Source organism: Limanda limanda, chromosome 2 (assembly GCF_963576545.1).
Source record: "Limanda limanda chromosome 2, fLimLim1.1, whole genome shotgun sequence".
In the NCBI taxonomy this organism is placed as follows: domain Eukaryota; kingdom Metazoa; phylum Chordata; class Actinopteri; order Pleuronectiformes; family Pleuronectidae; genus Limanda; species Limanda limanda.
The window spans coordinates 26,131,572-26,154,569 of NC_083637.1; the positions used below are offsets into that span (position 1 = coordinate 26,131,572).

The 22,998-nt window shown below is 40.3% G+C and overlaps 1 protein-coding gene across 1 annotated transcript in view; it reads right to left on the reverse strand.

Annotated features, from left to right (window-relative positions):
- The window catches only part of dnah6 (dynein, axonemal, heavy chain 6), a 55,060-nt gene extending 35,566 nt beyond the window's left edge, over positions 1-19,494 (reverse strand). Inside the window, exons 1-42 of the mRNA XM_061085463.1 lie at positions 19,485-19,494; positions 19,321-19,400; positions 18,946-19,018; positions 18,731-18,816; positions 18,399-18,569; positions 17,687-18,034; positions 16,837-16,971; positions 16,622-16,724; positions 16,463-16,529; positions 16,010-16,196; positions 15,772-15,873; positions 15,549-15,656; positions 14,765-14,854; positions 14,540-14,660; positions 13,611-13,762; positions 13,178-13,330; positions 12,694-12,945; positions 12,428-12,556; positions 12,181-12,294; positions 11,916-12,059; positions 11,611-11,766; positions 11,465-11,515; positions 10,684-10,776; positions 10,474-10,593; positions 9,977-10,157; positions 9,784-9,880; positions 9,361-9,583; positions 8,721-8,885; positions 8,233-8,343; positions 7,952-8,077; positions 7,623-7,778; positions 7,199-7,360; positions 5,857-5,994; positions 5,305-5,472; positions 5,055-5,203; positions 3,910-4,017; positions 3,641-3,767; positions 2,831-3,043; positions 2,523-2,744; positions 2,227-2,349; positions 1,005-1,187; positions 413-556 (exon numbers count right to left, since the gene is read on the reverse strand). Coding sequence (XP_060941446.1) covers positions 413-556; positions 1,005-1,187; positions 2,227-2,349; positions 2,523-2,744; positions 2,831-3,043; positions 3,641-3,767; positions 3,910-4,017; positions 5,055-5,203; positions 5,305-5,472; positions 5,857-5,994; positions 7,199-7,360; positions 7,623-7,778; positions 7,952-8,077; positions 8,233-8,343; positions 8,721-8,885; positions 9,361-9,583; positions 9,784-9,880; positions 9,977-10,157; positions 10,474-10,593; positions 10,684-10,776; positions 11,465-11,515; positions 11,611-11,766; positions 11,916-12,059; positions 12,181-12,294; positions 12,428-12,556; positions 12,694-12,945; positions 13,178-13,330; positions 13,611-13,762; positions 14,540-14,660; positions 14,765-14,854; positions 15,549-15,656; positions 15,772-15,873; positions 16,010-16,196; positions 16,463-16,529; positions 16,622-16,724; positions 16,837-16,971; positions 17,687-18,034; positions 18,399-18,569; positions 18,731-18,816; positions 18,946-19,018; positions 19,321-19,400; positions 19,485-19,494 — 5,841 coding nt within the window. The remainder of the gene's footprint in view (positions 1-412; positions 557-1,004; positions 1,188-2,226; positions 2,350-2,522; positions 2,745-2,830; positions 3,044-3,640; positions 3,768-3,909; positions 4,018-5,054; positions 5,204-5,304; positions 5,473-5,856; positions 5,995-7,198; positions 7,361-7,622; positions 7,779-7,951; positions 8,078-8,232; positions 8,344-8,720; positions 8,886-9,360; positions 9,584-9,783; positions 9,881-9,976; positions 10,158-10,473; positions 10,594-10,683; positions 10,777-11,464; positions 11,516-11,610; positions 11,767-11,915; positions 12,060-12,180; positions 12,295-12,427; positions 12,557-12,693; positions 12,946-13,177; positions 13,331-13,610; positions 13,763-14,539; positions 14,661-14,764; positions 14,855-15,548; positions 15,657-15,771; positions 15,874-16,009; positions 16,197-16,462; positions 16,530-16,621; positions 16,725-16,836; positions 16,972-17,686; positions 18,035-18,398; positions 18,570-18,730; positions 18,817-18,945; positions 19,019-19,320; positions 19,401-19,484) is intronic.
- Between the last annotated feature and the right edge of the window lie 3,504 nt (positions 19,495-22,998).

Consider the following 22,998-nt stretch of genomic DNA (forward strand, 5'->3'; position numbering starts at 1 on the left):
TCAGCGCTGTATCTGGTGTGACGATGGCCGTCAGTGCCCTGGCAAGAGAGGGATTATTTTTGCTTCTGTCAATCCAAACACGTTAACACGAGCAGGAAAACCCCGTTCTCACCCTCTTCTTCCTGCCGTCTCCTCCGCACCACAATAACTGCAGCCATCCGTGCGCATCGCCCTGCCAATTAGCACCTACCTCTAAAACGTATTAAATATAGACGCAGTCAAAACCACCGCGGGTGAAATCAAGTTTGCACACGTTTTTACACGCGCAACCCTCTAGTAGATCAGGCCCTCTGTGTATTTATAGGTGTAATGAAAGTGTGTGGTGTCTGCAAATGATCCAATATGTGCAAAAGCTTACCATTCAGTTAATCGAATCCTGTGTGTAACCGTGGGTGTGTGTGCAATAAATTACCTTTGCTATGCTGTTGTCTGCAAACTGCTCTCTGACAAAGGCGTCCAACGCGTCCCAGTGAGAATCGTTCAGGTTGCCACCGACTGACCACAGGTAGCAAAATACGAAGGTCTGACATATTACGCTCTTCATGGTCTTGGTATCCTAACCCCAACATAAACATAAAAGAGAAAAAGGAAGAAGCTCACTTATTAAGTTATGACATTAGAAAAATAAAGTAGCCACAGCCTACAGTGTGCTTTTGGATAATGTAAATGTTTAGGTGGGGTCCAATTATCTGCAGGGTATTAGACCCTGTTAGGACCTGGTATCAGCATATGTCCTGACTGATTTTATCACAAGTAAATGCATCCAATCACTCAGAGCAGATTCAAAGGGGGTCTTGTATGTATGTGGCTAAATATTTTTTACTGTTTGAATGCAAATGCTTCCTGGCCCACATACTGCACAAACGATCACTAACATCCTCACACCCACTACAGCTTTAACATAGTGTTATGCTTCTCAGTGCCCATACATTGACTTTTTTTGCACAGATAAACTACGATCTCTATTAATAGACTTGTGTGGCATCAACTGAAGTGGTAGTTACCATATTGAGGTCGGGCCCTCCTTTGCCCAGTAGCAGAGTCTGGAGCAGGAAGCACAGACTGGTGACTTTACTGATGTCCACCTGGCGAATCACCTGATTGCAATGCTTCACAACAAACCGGAGACCCTTCTCAACATACTGCTCAAAGAGCTCCAGCAGGTATCCGCGCACTGCGTCTGGCAGCTGAAGAAAAGAGTGATGGAAGAAAAGAGATGACATTGAGCAAAGGAAGGAGGAAACCTTTTTTACACAACCAATAAAAATAACTTGGACAGGAACACAAGATTTTGGTTTAAAGAACTGTTTTGGGGAGAGGAAAATACTGATAATACACTAAATCTGGGGTAATGATCTTCCCGGGAGAGACAGACTCCCCTGGTTAAATTTGCTAAGTGGAAATCAATACATAATTGATTAAAAATGCTAATGATCAAACTCTAATGAGCCTAAATGTTTTTAAAGTGTAATCAAAATTATCCCCAACAAAGCAACAATTACCTTTCCCCAACAAATGCAAAAGAAATTACACAAAAACTTAGAAACTTGAACTGAAAAAAGAAAGTACAAAAAAAAGACAGCTAAGGCAACGGACAACTTAAAGATGGATAGACACTGAGACAGGGAGTGACACACGATGAACGAGAGAGAGAGAGAAAGCTAAGAGTTGACAGGAGAGATGACTCACTCTCACTGACCCTAAAAGACTCAGGGCTAATGTTGCAAGCTATAAACTTTAATGTGATGTGCCGTCATTAAAGTTAATGCTGATGTTAAGGTTCTACTGCTTGTACCGTCGGAAAAAAGGGACTTAACCGTTCACATAGCAGCTCACACAGAGAGTCAGGAACAGTCAGCCACAGTTTAACAGAAAGAGAATATAAGAGCAATGATGTGGACAGACGAAACGTTAGTAGTTAGTGATATAAAGTGTGTTTATGTCTTTGATGCCCACAACCTGGACTGTGATAAAGAGTGAAGAACTGTAAAACAAATCTATTAACACTAGCCAACCTGGACTGTGATAAAGAGTGAAGAACTGTAAAACAAATCTATAAAACAAATCTATTAACAAATCTATTAACACTAGCCAATAAACACTTGAGGCTAACTTGAGATTTCAAGCACAAAATCTCTATCACAACGAGCCTGCTTTTAGCCAACCCCTGTAAACAGTTTACTTTAAAAACATATATATATATATATATTGTATATAATATACAACCTTGGCTCCAAGTCCACTGATCCATGTTTGGACATAGGGCATCCACTTGAGCTCATCCGGATCAATATAAACCATCCCACAGCGACTGACTGTGGCTGGAGATGCCACTGCTAAGTCCTGGACCTGGAAAACAAATCATTACATACATCACTTTTATGGACATACGAGGGAAAACAGGAACAAGGAAATTAAAACTACTACTCCTCGAATTATGTATTTATATGGGTATATACACTGTGAATAGGAATTTGAAATCTTGCTTGTGCATTGACCACACAAACACACAATGATCTAACCTCGAACACCATATGGATGGATTCGCTCAGTTTGATTCTCTCGCTGTTGGCCAAACACAGCATCTTGTTGTCGTCCAGCACTGTGTTCATGTTCTCGATCCACAGGGCGTCCACTGGCCCGTCGCAGATCACCCACTTGTGCTCATCACTGTAGTCGTTGGTTGCGTTGCGTACACTCAACGCCATGAGTCCGTCGCGCCACTCCAGAGTCAAGGTGTTAATCTGAGGAGTGGAGGTAAATAATGAATGTACGTAGAGAGAGAGGTGAAGAAGCTGTTGTATTATATATAGTCTCATATCTTGAGTACCTCTCCATAGAGCTCTCCCATAGTGACAGATTTAGGGTTGAGGATATAGGTGTTGACAGGCTGATAGAAAGGGTTGTTTTCTTTGTGCACGCTGCGATAGAGGGTGTCCAGTGTGTCAGCCAGGATGGTGTAGACGGTGGTCTTACCTCCACCAGTTGGCCCTACCAACATCACACCATGACGCACTATCATGGTCTCATAGAGTTGAATCACCTGGTCAAAAGAACAAACAGGAAAAAGATGAAAAATCTGATCTGTGAAGACAACACATCCAGGGTATCTAACAAACTATCCAAATATTGTTTGGCCATTAAAAGGAGACATAGCCATACAACCAAATTTCCATTCACATCTATTGTGTTGCTGTGGTGGCAAAAATCGGACGGACCTCAAAACCGCGTCAAGTAAAATTAAAATATCTATATCTGCATGTATAGGTGTCAACAGAGACAGGAAATATTGTGCATTTTCTATATTTGTGAGATTGGGCATTTTTTCAAAATGTTTACTGATTTTTCCAAGTAATAATAAATAGATCTTGCTGAAAGAAACATATTATTAGGTATATTTAGGGGACTAATGTTATGTTATTATTGAATATATTGAATGTAAGGGGACTGTTGGGCCTTGGCAGAAGTTTGTGCTATACTGGTTGCCATTCTAATCTTTTCATGGGATTTATTGACATCAAGTAAATGAGAAATAGCCCCATTCTTAATTTTCATTCAAAGTGTTTAACAAAATTAAACAAATTCTTTTTAAGATAAAAGATTAAAATAATAATAATTTCTTATCCCATTTGTACTCTACCTTATTGGTCATGCTAGCGAGTGGCTGCAGGTTTCGCTTAACCAGAGACTCCAGGATGGTGGAATGCAGAACACCATAGTCATGCTCAGGGATGTTCACACCAGGAAACAGGTCTGACACGATACCACTGCAAGGGTGTGTAGAGTGGATATTACACATGCACTATAAGAATACATGTTTTCACATGTAACATCAAAAATAACAAAAAGCTTGTAATCTTTTGTTGTATTTGTGCATTTGGATAGTTAGAAGTAAGAGTTCAGGTTTACCCAAAGAGCACAGTATCATCAGTGAGGAATTTTGGAAGGTTGGCATCCCTCAGGGCTCTGATGAGAACCACATCTTCACTCAGGTGGGGGTTTTCTCTCTTTAGAGACCTAAGAACACACACACAGACACACATACAGTTACTTACAGCTTTCATAATGGTCTTACAAGGGGGAAAAAGCATATTTGTGTAATGCATGTTTGAAAAAAATATTTTACAATTTAAAAACCTATGCTATTATTAATTACATTAAAAAACTGGTAAAAAAGGACTTGACGTAAAAGGTGGCCACACAACCAGCTCTCCAAGTAGTTAGCATTTCAATAAACTAAACAATGAATATACTGCAACATTATTGTTATAATGGGCAAATTAATTACTGTAAAATAAACAAATTACAAATCCCGACGTAATAAAGATAAGAAGTGGTCATCGTGAGCTGGATTTTTAATACAGCAGCAAACAGGCTCCACTCAGTTATAATAAGGAGGGAACGAAACCATCAGAGACATTAAGGCAGGTGATAATGAATGTGTGTTTAGCATGGAACAAGCAGACACAGAGGAGTAATATCGAGGCAAAGACACACAATTCATCACAAGCCAATTACAACAGTTCCCTGAGCTTCAGCTAATAACCAACAGGCAAAAGTCTCACTATCACTACGTATGGTCAGGAGCATCCATTTAAATCTACTTATGCGCCCACGCACACCAGGACCAGCTGTGCTTTTGCTGTCTCCAATTTCGTCTACTTAATCTTGCTCCTCATCTCTTCCTGTGTCTCATCTCTTCGTGACGTGGATTTGACAAAGTGAGGGAATTTCACACAGATGACACGTGGGGAAATGTGTCCTCAAGTGAGAAAGATACTTTTTTCTTTTATCTGATTTAGTAACAGCAAAAAATTATAATTTCCTGCATCGATGACAGATTGACACCAAACATTGCCATCTCACTGATGGTAAACATTTTCCATGTAACACTGCATCTTTAACAGCAAATCATTGATGCTAAATATACAGAATGTGTTGCAATGTGTGCATCTGTGGTCCTGGTGGGACTCTCCTGCAAAGGTGAGCGCCCGCATGCCCCTACAACTGAATGCACATGTGTGTCAGTGAATGCACGAGTGTGACGCACTGACCCCGCCATGACCAGGACAGACTTGACTGCTCTCATGCCAAAGTCGTAGTGGTCCTGCTGAGACAGCTGCTCAGAGCACAGCTTGTACATCTGGGTCATCTTCCTAGCCAGGGTCTTACTGGATTCAAATCCCTCAGAGTACAGAATAACCTGGAGGGAGGGTAAAAAGCGAGGGAATACAAACTGTTGCATAGAGAAAAAAATTCAGAAAGCAAGCATATGTGACAATGCAAGTGTGTGGAGTCTCTTACCTCAGCAATAAGTGCATAGTTTGGCACCATCATGGCTATGGGTCTGAAGAGAGCTTTAAGATTGTCAGGGAGCTCTGTTCTTCCAGCGTAGCCTGGGTTCATGGTGATGAAGGCTGCGCAGGTGTTCACAAGTCTGATCTCACGGCCCTCAAATCGGAATCTTTGCAGCTGAATAACATGCAGAGTTGAGTGAGATGACTTAATGTCTTGAATATTTACAAAGGTAAGAATGTGTGGCAGTGACCTGTCTGTTACCTGTGCTACTCTACTGTGCTGTCCAAGCTATGGTAAATATAGTAGATGACTGGCTACATTTTCAAATGGTCTCAAATTGGCTTCTGCTATGCAAAGTGTATGACACTTGTTTTTTTGATTATTTAAATTATTTAGTCCACACATCAGTATAGAAGTGATAGGAGCCCATAATCACATTAAACCAGTGGAATCAGGTGTCAAATGGTCGACTGACTGGAGATCATTGAGGCTTAAAGCCTTTATAATGCCTTGTAAACACTGTTAATGGTCTGTTATGGTGTGTTTATGAAGGGATACCTTAGCAGCTTTAGCATTTTTGATGGTTATGAGCTGCTGAGCGATCACAGACAACACTTCGATGTTGATTCGGTTAAATTCGTCAAAACAGCACCAGGCTCCTGACTGAGCGAGTCCACTGAAGAAGCGGCCCATCATCTGGAAGACACAATTGTGTTTGGTTAAATAGTAACAGAAATTGTAATTCCAATTCAATTCCTAAATGAAGAAGCAATATGAATGCGTCTCATGCTCTTAATATTGGTATCAATTATTTCCATTATGCCTGCATTACATTGTATTAGCTGCACCATGTATCTGAGTAACATGAAAAGCACTTCACTGCACAAAAGCGCTGGTTCAAAGGTTCTAACATCTCATGGACTGTGGTGTTATATGTTACAATTAAATGCTGCTCACACTGACACTGGAGCCAGACCTGAACAAAGCATTCACACATAAAAGCAGAGAAGACTGTGTTGCTAAACCCTTTAAATCAATGCCCCATCCAGCTCTGATATACTTCAGGTGTTTTCTGGCAATAACTAACTACGGCAGACAGGAGAGAATTGCTTTCCAGCTGTCGTGTCACTGGGTTCTTTCAGCTGAACTGGTTCTAGCCTTATTGCACTGCAAGGCACAGGACACAGCACTATTTAAAGTTACAAATTCTCAAGGTCAAGGAACCAATCGGAAGTTTTGGGAGTTATGAAATACAGACATACTGATTTCAGTTAAATGTCAGCTGATCATAATTAATAGAAGGTGAACGATCTGCACAAACAGACACCGTGAATAACACGTGGATCATAAGAGATATCTGAGGAGAAATATAAGGATCCAATCCTGTGTTGATAATAATAAAGTTTCAATTTGTTTAGATATGAGTCATACTTCTACTGAAATGTTTATACAATATATAATACAGACAAAACATTTAAGGATGTGATCAGCCGTATGACACCTGACATTAGTGTCCCTTAACACACATCTAAAGTATGTTCCTCAAATGAATAAATTACAGGAAATTATCTAAACAGAATAAAAGGGAGAGGATTAAATTTGGATTACGATGATGCTTTGACAGCACACAACTATGGCTCCGTGAAGTCTGATCAGTGATTTCACAAACACAGGATAGAAGTCTTGACTGCTTTAGCAATAGTGCCATCTAAAGGCTTAATATAGTCGGTACAGTCAAAGTGGGAGAGAGCATTCTCAAGCAATTTCAAACAGAGCAAACAAGTGTGGAGGCAAAAAGCTGCAGTAAACCAAAGACTCCTGAACATGTGGAGTAGGGGAACAAATGATTAAATACTGAGCATGAAATCAATCTAAGAGAGCGTATAAGAAACACAAAGACCTTATAGTCAAGTCCATCAGAGCAGTTGAAGACAACACACTGTATGGCCAGTGCTTTGGCCAGGTCCTTGGTGGTCTCTGTTTTGCCTGTCCCTGCTGGCCCGGCTGGAGCACCTCCTAAATCCAACTGGAGAGCCCCCATCAGACAAAGGTAGCAACGATCCTGAACAGTAGAGAGGTATGGAAGAGAGGGGGGGATTTGGGGATGTTACCACACAACTGAAGAATTAAACAAGACAACAAATACACAGGTGGTCTTCTCTGTTCTGTACTTGCACAATTGACAAACATGTCTGTGGCTTTATGTGAAATCTAAATTAACTCACACAGTGTTTATTAGATTCTGAGTGGAAGCTTGTCTAACTGATTATAAAATGGGTCTTTCCAGTTTGCTTGCACAGCTTTAATTTGATATATTATGTTACCGTGAGTGGTGTGATGACCAGCCGTGGACAGGCTCCCAGGTATTCGTAGCCATAAAGGTACGTGGACAGAGCCATTTTGGCTACACAGTTGTCCACTTCCAGGTCCCAGTAGTACCGTAGCTGTCTCTGCCATTCAAAGTTAGACCTGGTGTCCACCTGAAACAGACACGTGAAGTTACTGTAAGTTGGTGAGTTGTAGAAATCTCACGTGGAGATCTGAGTCAGCTCCTGCTGCGATAAAACCAAGTCAAGAACAGACAAGGACATAATATCTGCTTGATGGTGTTTGTGTGGATTTCCACAAATGCACTCATACTTCACAACTGTACCTTCTGCTTGACCAGATCTGTGACAATGTCTCTGGCATGGACATCAGTGGTGATGAGGGCAGTGATGATATTTCGGTGCAAAGCAGGGAGCGGTTGTCGTACCAACGCCGCCAGGGAAATTAGCCTCTGGAATACATGCAATCACATAAGATCTTTGAGTTAAAAAGTTAAAAATAGTTGGGCATGAAGAAAGTGCAGATTTAATTTGTCACACCAAATCTGAAACCAAATAATAGGAATTAACAGCAAGCTGAAGAGTTATTTGTGGTTATTAGGATTACATTAATGTTCTCAAGTTCAAATTCCTGTAGGGCAGCAAAGTGGTCGTGATCTCCCTCCAGGCAGCCGTCCATATCCCTGCACCACATCAACTGTGAGATGGTTAGCACCACCTGGTGGACACAAAAATACACACACAAACTAATATTAAATGCCTCCATTAAAAAAAAAGAGAGAGAGATAGTCAGGTTCCTGTGAGTGAATAATCATCTAAATGTCAGAAAAAAATACAAAAAAAAAATACAAAAATATGACTATAGAATTGTTTGGAGGATTAAAAGTAAGTGTCATTTACTGGCAATAATATGTAATGATGTTTTGACATTTCCACATGTTAAGATATGTAATACTACACACAATAGCACATAAGGCTGAGATTGAAAGATTGAAAAGGACCAGCTCTTACGTGTGTGTGTGTGTGTGTGTGTGTGTGTGTGTGTGTGTGTGTGTGTGTTTGTGTGTGGGTGTGGGTGTGGGTGTGTGTGTGTACCTGCGATGGATGTCCAGCCACCACCCACTCCTCCCTAGTCTTTGTCAGGTAGTCTTCAATGGCGGCCTTGCTGAGGTTACGCAGGGAGGAGAACATCGCCTCTTCCACCTTGCAAAGCCACTCCTCCACATTGCCTTGTGCCTTCAGACCTTTAGTCAGACCCACCTTCACGTACACACATAGGAGAAAGATTACAGTAATGGACATGACTACATGTGTTTTATCCATTTCTTTAATTGAGGGTTTACTGTGAAACAGTTCTCACAGCAATTATTTGCCCTTTGAATCTACCTCTGTGTATGGAAGGGGCTCTATAAAAAAAATTGCCTTGATGCCCCAATTAATTGAATCTGTATCATTTTCAGAATTTGGCATGTACATTTGGCAAGTACTGCTTGTACAAGTTTTTTCGAAAATGTTTGAATCGACTTTATTCTTGCTCTCCTTCAGGGTTGTTAAGTGGCTGACAAGGTTAAATAGTGTTGCAGTTTTGTATGGAGAGAAAGGAAGTGCAAGAGAGTATTTTTTCCTTCAAACTTGCCCTCTCTTATTCTCAGTGAGGACAAGAGAGCAACAGTGGGAATTAAATACAATCAGTGAGTGTGACAAGAACAAATGTGTTAAGGTTACTCGAACAGACCTTCTCTCCTTCAGGAGAGATCATAAACAGGATCACTTTGCTGTATATGGTCTCCTGTTCCGCATCCGGTGCTGCTTGTTTAGCATCAGGGTCTTTAGGCAGCAAAGCAAACTCCAGCCGGGTAATGGCATCAAAGCACTTCCTAAGGTGTGGTTGCACAGCCTGAGGATTTCTTGTCTGGGCCAAGATCTTTAGCAGCTCATCATTAGATAAGAAGCAGAACCTGCAGGGGACAGATAAAGAAAGATTATCAGAGCAGGCAACACACAGGACCATAGTCGTTAGCACTCAGTGTTCTCTGGGAGGAGATGTTCAGTAAAAACTGTCAAGGGGGAAAATGCAAAGCAACATGGTTTGTTAATTATACTTTTACGTTTCAAATGTAAGATGTAAAGTGTGACAATAAACAAAGCATGTGCGTACCTGGGAAAGATGACTCTCTTTGACTCAAGGTAGTCTTCCAGACACTTCTGTATCTCCTCTAGGAGAGCATTGTTGTGCTGAAAGGTCTCCAGCAGATCTGTATAGGATGAAATGAGTTGTTTATATGTTGTGTGAGAATGTGTTTACCCGAGTGAGTAAAGTATTTTTCCACTCACGCCGCACCATCACCTACCAGGCTGTACGGCTGCTCTCAGTGCATTGGGCATCTTTTTGACCCTCCCCATGATCTCCTTCCAGGTCTTGTCCACCTTAAGAAACATCTTGGATTCCGCAGGCAGCTGCCTCTTGATATCTGGAGCTAAGAAAATACTCTCCAGGTAGAGCCAGTTCCTTTGGCATGTTAGCCACTCATCCTGTAACAGAAGGGTGAAAATCAGCAGAGTGGCCATTGGGAAAATGTGAGCCCAGGGAGAATTAAAGAGGCAAACAAGATTAATTATGTAATTAAACCACAGTCTTGAATGTGACGCTGTTACTCAGTTTTTACATGAACTGAAATAAAGGAATCAATAAACATAAACAGAGAACAGTTACTTTTGCAGCCAGTAGGGAGAGCTACTGTGTTACAATTAAAGCTCTGTCAGAACAGTCACTTGCAGCCAGATGCAAGATCACTCTATTCAATGGTATCAACAGTGCAGTGGTATGGGATCTGTTCTAAGCTGTCACCAGTGTTTGGTTGAGGAGAGTCAGCTGTTCCAGCAGTTTGTCCACCCTGGCCTTGATGGGCGCTACGTAGCGAGAAGATGCTACCGTGCCCACATTAATAAGGCTGTCATCCAGGAGTACCTACACAGCAAACAAACGTGGTGAACACAAATAAACACAATCTGATGTACCGTAAGAGAGAGTGTGGATGTGTATGCTGCATGTTGCTACCTGGATATCATCCGTGCCTCCTAATATAAACATGTCTTGGGCTTCGCCATGAGATAGAACAGTCAACTCTGTGGTCCTCCACAAGTCCTCCACCTGCAAGGCCGATCCAAAGGGCAGAGGTTAAACAACATGGATTCTACAAGTAACCTTTATGCGTGTGTGTGTCTCATGTGAATCCTCGAACAGGCGTGATTTCAATAGTGGCGACCCAGTGACACGGGACTCATTGTGAGAGGGGATTTGTCACAAGGGAAAAGTCTGGACTCCAGCAACCATACAACAGAATATCTATGTCCACTGTCTTCATGTTTAATTCCCATTACACACAGTGGCGTACACATAACTCCTGTATACTGAAATACACTGTATATTTGTATATCTAACAGAATTAAAATTTTAGTGAAATTGTGGGTACTGCTTTTATTGAAAACTGACCATGAAGCTAGTGGGAAAGAAAGTGCTATAGTTGAGGGCAGAACACAAGAATCTATTTTAATTGTCTATGATTAATGCCAGCTGCCACTACATAAATCAAGCAATGTCGCAAACCTGGAAACACCACATGCCACCACATTACTTGAGTGTATAAAAGTGTCATCATTTTTTTTTAACAGACAGAAATCCATGTATTTGCAGAAGTCATCAATGAAGTCATCACATTGGCATTTGTGGGCATAAAGATTACCAGCTCATATTCAAATAACAGGTGTTGTGGGTAAATTCTGCTGCAGCGTCTTAAAACTAAATGGGTGCATAATATATTCATAGGAAGTCGACACACCTTTGTAATAATGGTCTCCACCGATGCCTCTCCCGAAGCCTGTCCTGACATCTGAAAGTCAAGGGCTGTGTTAGTCTTGTTTATCAACGTTTAAGTATAAATAGGTGAGTAGCCTATATCAGAGTGAATCTCCATCTGTATGATACCTCTGTGATCTCTGTGCCATAGGAGAATATTTTGAGCTGCTCCAAAGCGGACACAGGGAGCTCTGCCACATTCAGGGAGGTGTTCATAATAGACTCCAGTTTGGTCCAGTGTTCTGGCTTCATACATGGGTTACGCAGATCAGTGATCACAGGCAGCTGATGAAAAACACATGAGGATAATTTAGTCAAAGCAGTCGTGTAGAACAGTCTGGCAACATCACAACTACTTGCTTTCAGTCAATATTTCAACGTGTTGCCATGTTGTCATTGATGTCAGCCACTACAAAACACTTTGTCCAACGCACCCTTTGCTTCATAACTTCCACCTTGGCCTTCAGACTTAGCACTAGGTTGTTGCGTGGCAGACCCTTCTCCAGCTGGACAACGTATTTGCCGTATTTGGTTATCTGTGTGTTAAACTGCTCTAAGTCCAGTTGCTCAAGTGTGCCCTATTGAGGAAAACACATGAAGGAACAGCTTTAAAGAGAGAAGGAGCTGCATACATGTCTAATATACCATATGCCTGTCCAGGCTAACACATACAATTCTGTCTTTTTACGTGCACCTCACCTTCTGCCACACATCCTGGAGAGAGTCCCATTCCTCGAGAGAGTCCCACAGCAGCTGCTTCAGCCTTAAATCTGCAGTTAGCTCCTCCAAGGTGTCAAACTTGGTCACCTCCATCTGTACGTAGAGAAGGAAAACTTGTTTGGATTAGTGGGCTTGTTATTTGGGAACACTGTAACACATATATTTTGTGACTTGCTGTGTTTAAAAGGGAATGTTTTTACAGATTGAATCTGAAGAATTTTAGCACCTTGAATTTCTTCTGGTAGGATGTGTAGGTAGAAGCGTGGGTCTGCATCTCATCCATAGAAAGATGGATCTTTCCCAGCAGCATACGCACTCTGGAGGAATCTGCATTGATGTCCAAGATTTGTGGATCCTGCACATGAGAAAGCACACGGCAAACAATTAAAGATGGAGTGATAAGTCAGTCATAAGTGAAAGGAAAAAACGCTGTATAGTCCCAAAGTTTGTGTTTGAAAGTGTGTAAATAGGTCACAAAGGTTTTCCATGTACCTGTGACTTCAGCTTGGTTTCCGAGACCTCCCGGTTCAGCTGCTTTATGGCCTTGCTTAGAGAAGTGCGCAACTTTTCCATGCTTGACTCCCGTTCAAGCACTGCCTCATCAATGAGCACACGCAGAAAGTTAATAGAAGATGGCAAGGTGGCGAAAACAATCATGTCCTCGGGTGGCGTGGGAACCGAGTACATGTTAATCAGATTGTACATCTTACACACAGTCTCCTGCTCCTCGTCTAGCTCGGTGATCTGGTTAGAGGACGGAAAGGAAAAGGGAAAAGTCAAATAGAAAAAGTAGAGGAGGTGGTTAGGAAAATTTACAGAAACTGTGCAATATGAACCAAAGATCTTTACAATTTGATATATGTCCAGTATGACATATGTTATTGGCCACGGAAAGTTTACAGTCATAGGTGGGGACATTTGTGCAGTGCAATGTTAAAAGAAAATACGATAAACAAACATGATATTTGAGTCTTACCCTCTCTTGTATCTCATCCAGGAATATGAGTGAGCTGGCCAACTCAGCGGTAGTAGTGGGACTAAACTCGAGTTTAAACTGGGCGTCATTTGCCTCACTGATGATGGCATCTAGTTTCCTCTTGGCCAGCTTGGTGAGCATCTCATTGAAGGCCTGCAGGATGGATTCAATATTTTTGTGTATTTAATACTTTTTCTGTAGTGTTTATTGAATATTTTATAGTACTTATTCCATTGGATCACTGGACCTGACTTTTACATTTACATTCACATTTCAGTTATGTTTAAATAACACTGAAAGTCCTCACTGCCCTTTTGTTTGAATCACTTGTTCGTCATGATCAAATAATTAAACTCACTGACAATACGTCTCAATAAAATAGGACTATACGTGTCTGTGCAGCGTCTGTGTGCATCTGTATGCTTGTCCTCACCTCCAGACAGCGCAGGGGGGAAGCCACAAGCTTCTCTTTGAGCTGTGTTTTGTCCACAAGCAGTAAACCCAGAGGTTTCTTCTGCTGGATGTCTTCGGTCTCTCTACATTCACTGTGGTATAACTTCAGTGCGTTTTCAAAGAAGGACAAACCTGTGAAATTAAGACAAGAGTCGTCAGTCTAACAAAGCCACACGTGTTACTCTGCTTGCTCTGTCCATTAACTACAAGTCTTATGTGTTCACTCAATGTTTGTCTTTCAGGTTTTCCCTTTTTTGTCTCCCAGTATGTTTCCCCAACTGTTCACAAGAGCACGGATAAAACATTCCACCCTCTCACTTTTCCTTGTGCCTTTTTATCTGTCTAACCTGCTGTGCAGCAGTGCTGTACATGTCTCTTACCCCCTTTGTTAAACCCACAACCATTGTAATAATACAAATTGTAGTGATTATATATGATTCGATAAAGATATATGCATATACCTAGAGCTACACTTGTAAGCACAACTAAAAGATGTAATTTATGGTCCACAAGCAAAGTGAATCATCTATGTGATAGTGATAAAGTAAGGATTGATTTTGTGCTTGTGAATGCATACCTTCCCACAAAAGTTGAATTAACCAACAAAGAGATGTTTTTAACAGGCTGCTCTCAGTTGCATTACAATGTTAAAAGGAAACATAATCATATTTCTGACAAAAAGAAAATTCTTCTGCGAGCTGGTTTCATTCTGACAAATCTACAGTTGGTAATTTGTCACGTGCTTGCAAGTGTCCAAAACATGCTTCTGTTTGCCAGTAACAAAGGCATATTTCATGCTAACGAACAAAGAAAAAACACAGCACTGTTCTCAACTGAAGTGCTCTTTGTGTTGTGAGTGGGAGTTGTGTTATAAAAATAATGTCTATGTTGATGTATGCTGGGCATCACCCTGTTCCTGTTGTTGCATCTCATCCAGATCCAGACTCTCGTTCTCCTTATAGAACAATCGGAAACGTTCAAACTCTTGTGAGTATACTTTTGCTGCATCAAAGGCAGCCTGCAGTGATTCCTAAGAGGAAGAAAAAAACAATAAATAAGGTCCACACACAAACAGTACTTAATAGACAAAGTACATTGTGCATTGATGGAGCACAAGGAAAAATTAAAGTTTACCATGATTTGTCGGATGATGCTTTGAAGGTAGCTGTCAGTTTCCATGATGAATTCCAAACTGGGGCCTTCTTCATATTTGTTCTCCAGTATCTGTAAGTTAACAAACGCACAGACACAGAGATGAGATTACACACTTATTACTATGGGTTTCTGCCTCTTTATTCAAGAGCAATGTCTTTCAGTTTAAGAGCAGGACTTATTGCTTTCAGGCTCAGATTTTGTGATGCTTTCAATCAAAACGCTTTGGACCGTGGACAAATTTAATTGTCCCACCCCTTGTTGTGGTTACTTTTGCTGATGGTACCGTTCCCCAAAAAAACAGGGCAGCGTCTATTTTGTTGTCATAGTTGTTGTTAGCAACAATGTTATAACATAATAGATTTTGCTGCCCCATGTTGACAAGGGATCTACTGGACTCCTGCTTCATGACGGTGTTATAATAGAGCCATGGAGGGTAGGAGTGCATGGACCTGATGAAAGTAAGCAGCTCTACAGTACTTTAAGAGAAGAAAAAGTATAACATCCAAAATGAGGGTAAGACCATTTAATTTGTCAACATTACACTTGGCAGATGGAGCGCAGGAAATCTGAGTACAAGCTCAGAATTTGAGCACAAGCAGCGCAAATCTTAGCCAAAGTAGGAGCCACTTACATGTGAGTGCAGGATTTTGAGTGAAAGCATAAGACCACAAGAATGTGTCATATCAAATAACATTGAAATATTTTCAAATATAAACATTCAAATACAAACTAAGTTACTCTCAATATACATAGTTCTTCTTACCTCAAACTCTCCAGGTTGTGTCACTGAATCAAAATCAGGATCTGTCGCAAATGTATTAACCGACAGCACTGTCTTCTGAAACTCCCCAATGACCTCTGCAATAGTCTCCTTTGAAATATAAAAACAGGGACAAACACATTCACTATCTGTACAGGAGTAGCTGTATATGGGAGTCCATAAATAAACCAAAGTATAATTATTCATGATAATTTGGGAAACACACCTGAAAGTTATCTTCACTGGGTTTGAAGGTCAAAGCGTTTGTGTCCAACATCAACTCAGAGATGAACAAAGGTTGGACATGAGGGGTTTCTGACTCAGCAGACTATTAAAGACACACACACACACACACACACACACACACACACACACACACACACACATCAAGACAGAACTGAAAATGCTCTACGTCTGCTAAAAGTGATGGTTCAACTGGTGAAAACACTGAAACGACACCCTACCTTCCCATCCATCTCTTGATCCACAGGGTCAGTGGTGGTCTCAGAGTGCTGACTCAAGTTCTGATTGACGCCGCTGCCGGGTGTTAGATCTACCTGCTCCTGGAGCACAGCCAGAAGCTTGGCCACTGCATTCACCACCAAGGAGTGCAAGGTCTTGACGACCATATAGTCAACAAGACGGATGAAGCTGAGAATGTGAGAGACAGACGGGTTGGACTGGGTTCATGGTATATACATGTCAATTTAAGAAGAGCACATCATCTGCCAGGCTAGTTAGGAAGAATGGTAAGTGGAATTTAGTTGTCATTAATTCCATGAAACCTGTTTTCCACCAACAACATGTCAAAACATCTTTCATCATTTTGGAAAAAGGAGAAGTGGGTATGCCTTGTACATGAATAGAGACAGAGAGTAAGAAGTATAAAAGGGAAGTAAATTCATTAAATAACGCACCAGACAAGGCGGCCAGAGAGAAACGTCTTGTTGATTCCCATAAGCAGTTTCTTGTCTATTTGATCATCTGTCAAAAAGAGAATTGTATCAAACATTCAATACTGAAGTCTTTGTATGTACATTGAATCATGTTCATATGTGTACACTGTATACACGCACTTGGGTCATCCGTCTTGGATTGAGGTTCCAACGAGAAGTTGAGACAGGCACTTAGTGTCACCTCCTTAACCAGGATTTCAAACTTCTCCAAGTCATTCAAAATCTGACGGGAATAAAAACATGAAGTCAACGGGTTCCTGAGGACACGTGCAAACAAAATGCACTTACATATGACAAATATTTAAGCCAAGTGCTGTATGAATGTAGTATTGCACCTTTTGCAGTTGTTTGAGCTGGGTTTCCTGGAACTCCTGGAGTGTGTAAGTGTGTTTTTTCTCCATGTGACACAAGCTCGTGTGGCTGATTTGGTGAGACATTTTCCTGATGTCTATCAGTGCAGGACTTAAAGACTGTAAGAGATACACACATGTTAACAGATTAAACATCATATCCATACTTCTTATGTTCATTCCAAGATTGTTTATCGAAGTGACCATATTTACAGTGAATGAATGATTCTGAAGTGTATCTATGCATTAGACTTTATAATTTGTCTTCGAAATGTATGTGAAAAATACAGCTTTCTGCTTCAGTTACCATTCACCACTCAAAACAAGTCAGTCAAATAAAGCTACAGAGTAAGAAATAGAGCATTTCGAGCAAATAGAAAAAAGGGCAATCCAAATAAAGAAAAAATGTGACATACTTGCAACAGGACAAACTAAACATCCTGTTCTATTATATATATTCATTCAGAATGTAAATTTTAACCATTCATTTCAACTTATTCAATGTACAGCATGTTTTCCATTCCACTGTGCAATAACTCCATAATTTGAATTATTTTACAGTGATACTTTGGTTGGTTATCACTAATTATTTGATCATGCTGATTTTCCCTCACCTGACACAACTTGTGGATGCTGATGGTTAATAATCTTTTTTTTTTGATTTATACAATTTGGATAGTTTTGAAGTCAACCAGATCCTTACATTTTAGGGTTTTAAGTTGATAAAGAGTGAGTTTGTTGTTTCTCTATATGCAATACATGCTGTTCCTTATTCAAATCATTAAAGCAGTTTGTGACTAGATGTAGACCTTGGTTTATAAACCCAGTGACATACCGGATTGACAAAGAACAGGCGGTTTTGCAGGGACTCCCGGGCCAAATGGAACTTCTTGGCGCGGACTTTTGTGCGCCAGACATAGAAAGGTTTCCATTTTTCGAAGAGGGCAAAGAAACGGATGGCGCTCATCTTGCAGTGGAAGTTGTTCTCCACCTCCCAGCGGTCGAGGGTCACATGTTCATACTCATCTCCAAGTACGACTACCACACCATCTTCATCGATCATCATGAAGTCATCTTTGCTGTACTCATAAAGTTTAACTTCGCCAGGAACCACATGTTTACCATCCTTAATGGAAAAGGGTCGTCTGGGGAGACTGGGTGTTGATGCCACATCCTGCGGCGCCTGAGAAGGAGCAGTTGAGAGGTACAAGGAAAGATGAATTCAGCTCATTTTAGGGAAATTAACTCCACATTCTTTATGCCTTTAACAAAATTCAACCATTTGCATGAAAAAGCTTGATTTTCTGAAAACCATTTTGATTAATACTATGTTGTTTCAACTGTTCAAGCAGTCGAAAAGATACGCATTAAAACTTGATTACAAATCACATGACGAAAAATGCTTTCATTTAACAGGTTTTAGCGCTGATTTTGATTTATGAAATTAATTCAGAGCAGATATACTTTTCAGGGACATGTTCATTCATATATACTATTGGCATTTTTAAGCAATGCTGATTTTCTTCTTGTGCCTGCAAGTCACTGACCTTCGAAGTGGAAGGCAGAGGAGGTAGCTGGACAGACGACGGTTTCTTGGGCCTACGTGGCTGCCCTATTTGTTTAGGTGAAGGTGCCCAGCCCGGAAAATGCATCCGCTCTAGGTTGTCTAAGTGTTTGCGACTGGGTTCTTTTCGTTTCACATGTCTCTTCAGCACAGCCTACATTGAGGAGAGGAAACTGACATTAACAAAAGATTCATACCTGTATACTTTCAAATCTGAGTCTGAGACAAGGTTAATATATGTTAATAATATGAGAGGTACCAAATTTTAAGTGGATGATATCTCATTGAGTTACATCTTTGTTTGCCAAGTCATACCTCTGGGTCTTTAATATGGAGTGGGGGCTTTGGGAAGACGGAGGAGTTGCCCAGTTTAGGGAGCTTGTGAGGCGGTCCAGGGACGTCTGTGTCAAAAGGAATGTAAGTACATTAACACTTAAGAGTTGACGTACCAAGAATTTTGGATTATACACTATTTGACTTGATTACCACATTTCCATAAAATCAAAAAGGCTTGTATTAGCCGGACCTACCGCTGGACATATTTCCCTTGCTTGGACTTTGCAGGGAGTCTCTGGGAGAAGAAGAGGCCATGGTTGACCGAAGCTGTGGGACAGAGACAGATGAGCAGTACAACACAGTGGAAATGACATGTTAATGAAAGTAAATTAATGTTACTGAATACTCACGTTATGTTGTTATGTTTTGCTAACTAGGTATGATGTCTATTTTGTGATTTTGTTCCAGAAGATTATTTCACTTTATCTTTTAAAAATGTCCTTTAAAAACAATCACGGGTCTGAGACTAAGCTAAAGTGCAGTGGTAACATCAGAGTAAAGTCACTGGGTTTTAGCAAAAAGACACATGTACCTAACTAAAGTTGAGTTGTATTATTTTAAAGTCATACCTTTGGGTCTTCAACATGGAGTGTAGACCTTGGGACAGTGGAGCCACTCAGTTTGGGGAGCTTGTGAGGCCGCTCAGGGTCTGTTTGTCAAAAGGAATTTAAGTACATTAATACATAATTATTCTACATTTAAATAGTTTTCCACACATTGATGCAAACAATACATGCAGGCATTCGCGTTACCTTGCTTAACGTTAGCTAAGTTAACTGTCTAACGTTATTTTTAAACGGTGAAAGCAGCAAACTTCAGTAAGGGCAAACTCTAATCGTGGCAGTGGCAACAGGTTTCTGATATGTAAAGGCAGTTGCCTTTGATGCCAGACTGTGCTACACTGTTTAGAGGCATAGAGGCTTTGACGCTGCATTGTTTGGAAGCAGCCACCCTAGCTGCCTTTGATGCAACACTTTTGAGAGGCCGATTTTATTCCATGAGATATATACTGGATTATGAAAGTTTATTAGATAGCTTGATAGCTCTCGGGGGGTTGGACTCAAAATGAATCAAGAAGAGTTGCACATCTATCAGATCCATAAGCATGATCTTGGTGTCTATGGATAGGTGGGAACTCAAAGACTGTATTCCCAGTATCAGCTACGTGGGACTAGTAGACTGTGATAAACCAAAGGAGAAATTAACATTTTTATCCTTGCCTCAAATTCTGCATAAGATGGTGAATAACTCCATGAAAGCAATGATGCACAGAGATTCCACTGCTCATGTAGCTATGTATTGACTACAACTTGACCAAAGTAGAGGGAAATACCTCAACACAACAAAGTGTTTAGTAACGGTAGGAACAGGCTCACTCTCCATTTACACTTACACTTTTACTATCATAAGTTGACTTTGGCCCAAATGTTTTCCTTATGACAGGATCTCATAAGGATTCTCCAAGAACTCTTAGTTAAATACACCCACATCCATAGGAACATTCAAATTGGACTTCTTGTCACTCCTTCAATATTTTTTATAAGTGACGAACTTCTTTGGTGTAAAAGCATCAGTGCATGTATACTAGACAAATGACGAACGAAGCTGTACACAAAGAACAGCTACTGACCTGTTGCTTTTTAACCAAGTTTTCTCATGTCTTCAGTATTTATATGAATTCAGTTAACTGACAATGACTCCATGAACAGCAATAGTGATACAGGCTGGCTTATCCTGTTAAAATAAAGTGAAATGTACTGATATTACAGCAAACTGTTATTTATACTTTCCTGGCTAACCAAGTAGATCTCCACCAAGGTTACCAAGTACAACTTGACAAATATGTTTTTTCTTGCTTTTGATGACAGACATTCAAAATGTGTTTTATTTTTCTATGTTTACGTCTGACTCATCATTGGAATCTTTCCTGGCTTAACACACTGGTAAAGAAAAGGTTAACCTCTAGCAAACCCCTCGAACAAAGTGCAATTAGTCAAGAACTATAAATCTGTGAAATAAAAGCACAGTGAGAATCCCAAGACTTTCTCGAACCTACAGATATTTTTTATGGTTAAAATCAAAAAATGTGACAGTGGGAGCAAGTTATAAAAAGTATGGCTCCTTCCAGAAATTTCCTCTCAAAATGAACATTACACCCAATCTGGAAGAACAGCTACTGGTATTGTAGTAAGGACTGGGTTTGAGGTGACTTTAATATAAAAAAATCTTCACAAGGCACAAACATTAATTGGCTAATGATAGACTTATAACAGCTTCTCACCATCTTCAATTCAGACAGAGGAGTAAAGTCATAGCAAAATTTACTCTTTTTATGTAACTCATTAAAATAAAAGCAGGGTTCCAATTTCAGTCATTAAGCATCATGTTCTATTGACTATAGGCTACATAAATATTCATATGGAAATACCAAAATGTACAGATGGTAATGCAGTGAAGTGTCCACTTGTCACTTGTTGCACATTGTTACAGTGCAACGTAATAATGCTGGCCTCAAAGGTTATTTGACAGCAGAACATCTAATACATGTATCCAACAGTAAAATCACTTAATTTTTAAATGCAGTTAAAAAAACACAATTACTCAGCAATATGAGGACACAATACTTGGCCCCATAAAAGTCTTAATACATCTTATTAAAGTTTAACTAAACCCCTTAAACCCATTTTCAGATGAAAACCAATATATCTGGATATTTAGTAGAGAAAATATTTATGAATTTAGGGTGTAGGTCAAAAAAAGCGGTTGTTTCCCCCAAACAGCTGTGGCAACTGTGGCATCTGCCTTTACATATCAGTGACAGTTTCTGCTGCCACCGGAAGTGCCTCTACGAGCTGCCGCTGCCAAGTTTTGAGCTTCTGTCTCCCGCAAACCTTCTCAACTTGTTTCACGTCTGTGAACATCTAGTCATTGAGTAAACATTGTATTAGAACGGTACAGACCTGCTGACCGAATCATATCCAGCTCCAAAATGTAGGGTTAATCAAGCTTTAAGGTTTAAACTTCATTAAATCATCTCTTCTGTTTGTCCAGGAGTTACTGTTGCAGTGCTCGGGTCTGCGGTTTCCTAGCAACAACACTCTTTCCCTGCATGCACCGCAACCAAACAAGAGCACGTGGCTGGTTTTACGTTGGTTTCACCGGTTTCACCCCGAGTTTAATAAAAACTTATATTTTGAATTTTTTGTTCAACAACAACAAAGCACATCAAAGAGAGGACACAATAAAAACCACACTTAATTTCATAGGTGTTTATTTTGAAATTCTAAAAAATATCACATAATATTGGTGCATTTAAAACAATTCAATATTGTGGAAAAGTTGTATTTTTAGTAATTTAATTGAAAACGTGAACCTTCCATATATTCGTTCCATTTGACATAAAATAAATAAATACATCTTAAATAAATAAGTATTCTATGTTTTAATTTCTATGATTGCGGCTTACAGCTCATGGAAGTCAAAACTCCTGTATCAAGTCAAGAAATGGTTATTTATTTATTTATTTTTTATCCCTGAAGGATATTTTGTTGTATCACAAAGAATATTATAATATTTCCTAGGATCAATCAAAATGTCGACCTTCTGAAAACTATCTTCATTTCTTCACTCAATACTTGGTCGGGGCTCCTTTAGCTCAAATTACTGAATCAATGCATGGAGTCGATCATTCAACTTGTAAACAGGAGGAAGTATGAAGTGCTCTAAAAGCTTCTGGTAGACAGGCATCGACTTTGGACTTGTTAAAACCTGGTGTACCAACAGCAGCAGAGGACATGGCATCCCAAATCCTCACAGACTGCAGAACTATACACTGGTCTTAACGCAGCTGGGATTCTGTGCCTCCCCACTTCTCCTTCAGTTCCTGGAACCTTAATTTCCAAATGAAATGCAAAACTTATATTCATCTGAAAAGAGGACTTTGGACGATTTCCTGTGCCTGGTGGCTCTCGATGCTGACTCCAGCCTCAGAAAACTCCTTGTGAAGCTCTCCCACTCGGCTTTGATTAACAAACTACTCAAGGCTGCAGTCATCCCTGTTGGTTGTGCACCCTTTCCTACCATACATATCCCTTCCAGTCACCTCCATGAATATGCATCGATGCAGGACTCTGCCAACAGCCATTGCTTTAAGTCAGCTGTGGTTCACCCTCTTTGTGGAGGCTGTCGATAATCAGCAGTTTCCCTCATGACTATGGTTATGTGTACTGATTTAGACCAAGAGATAG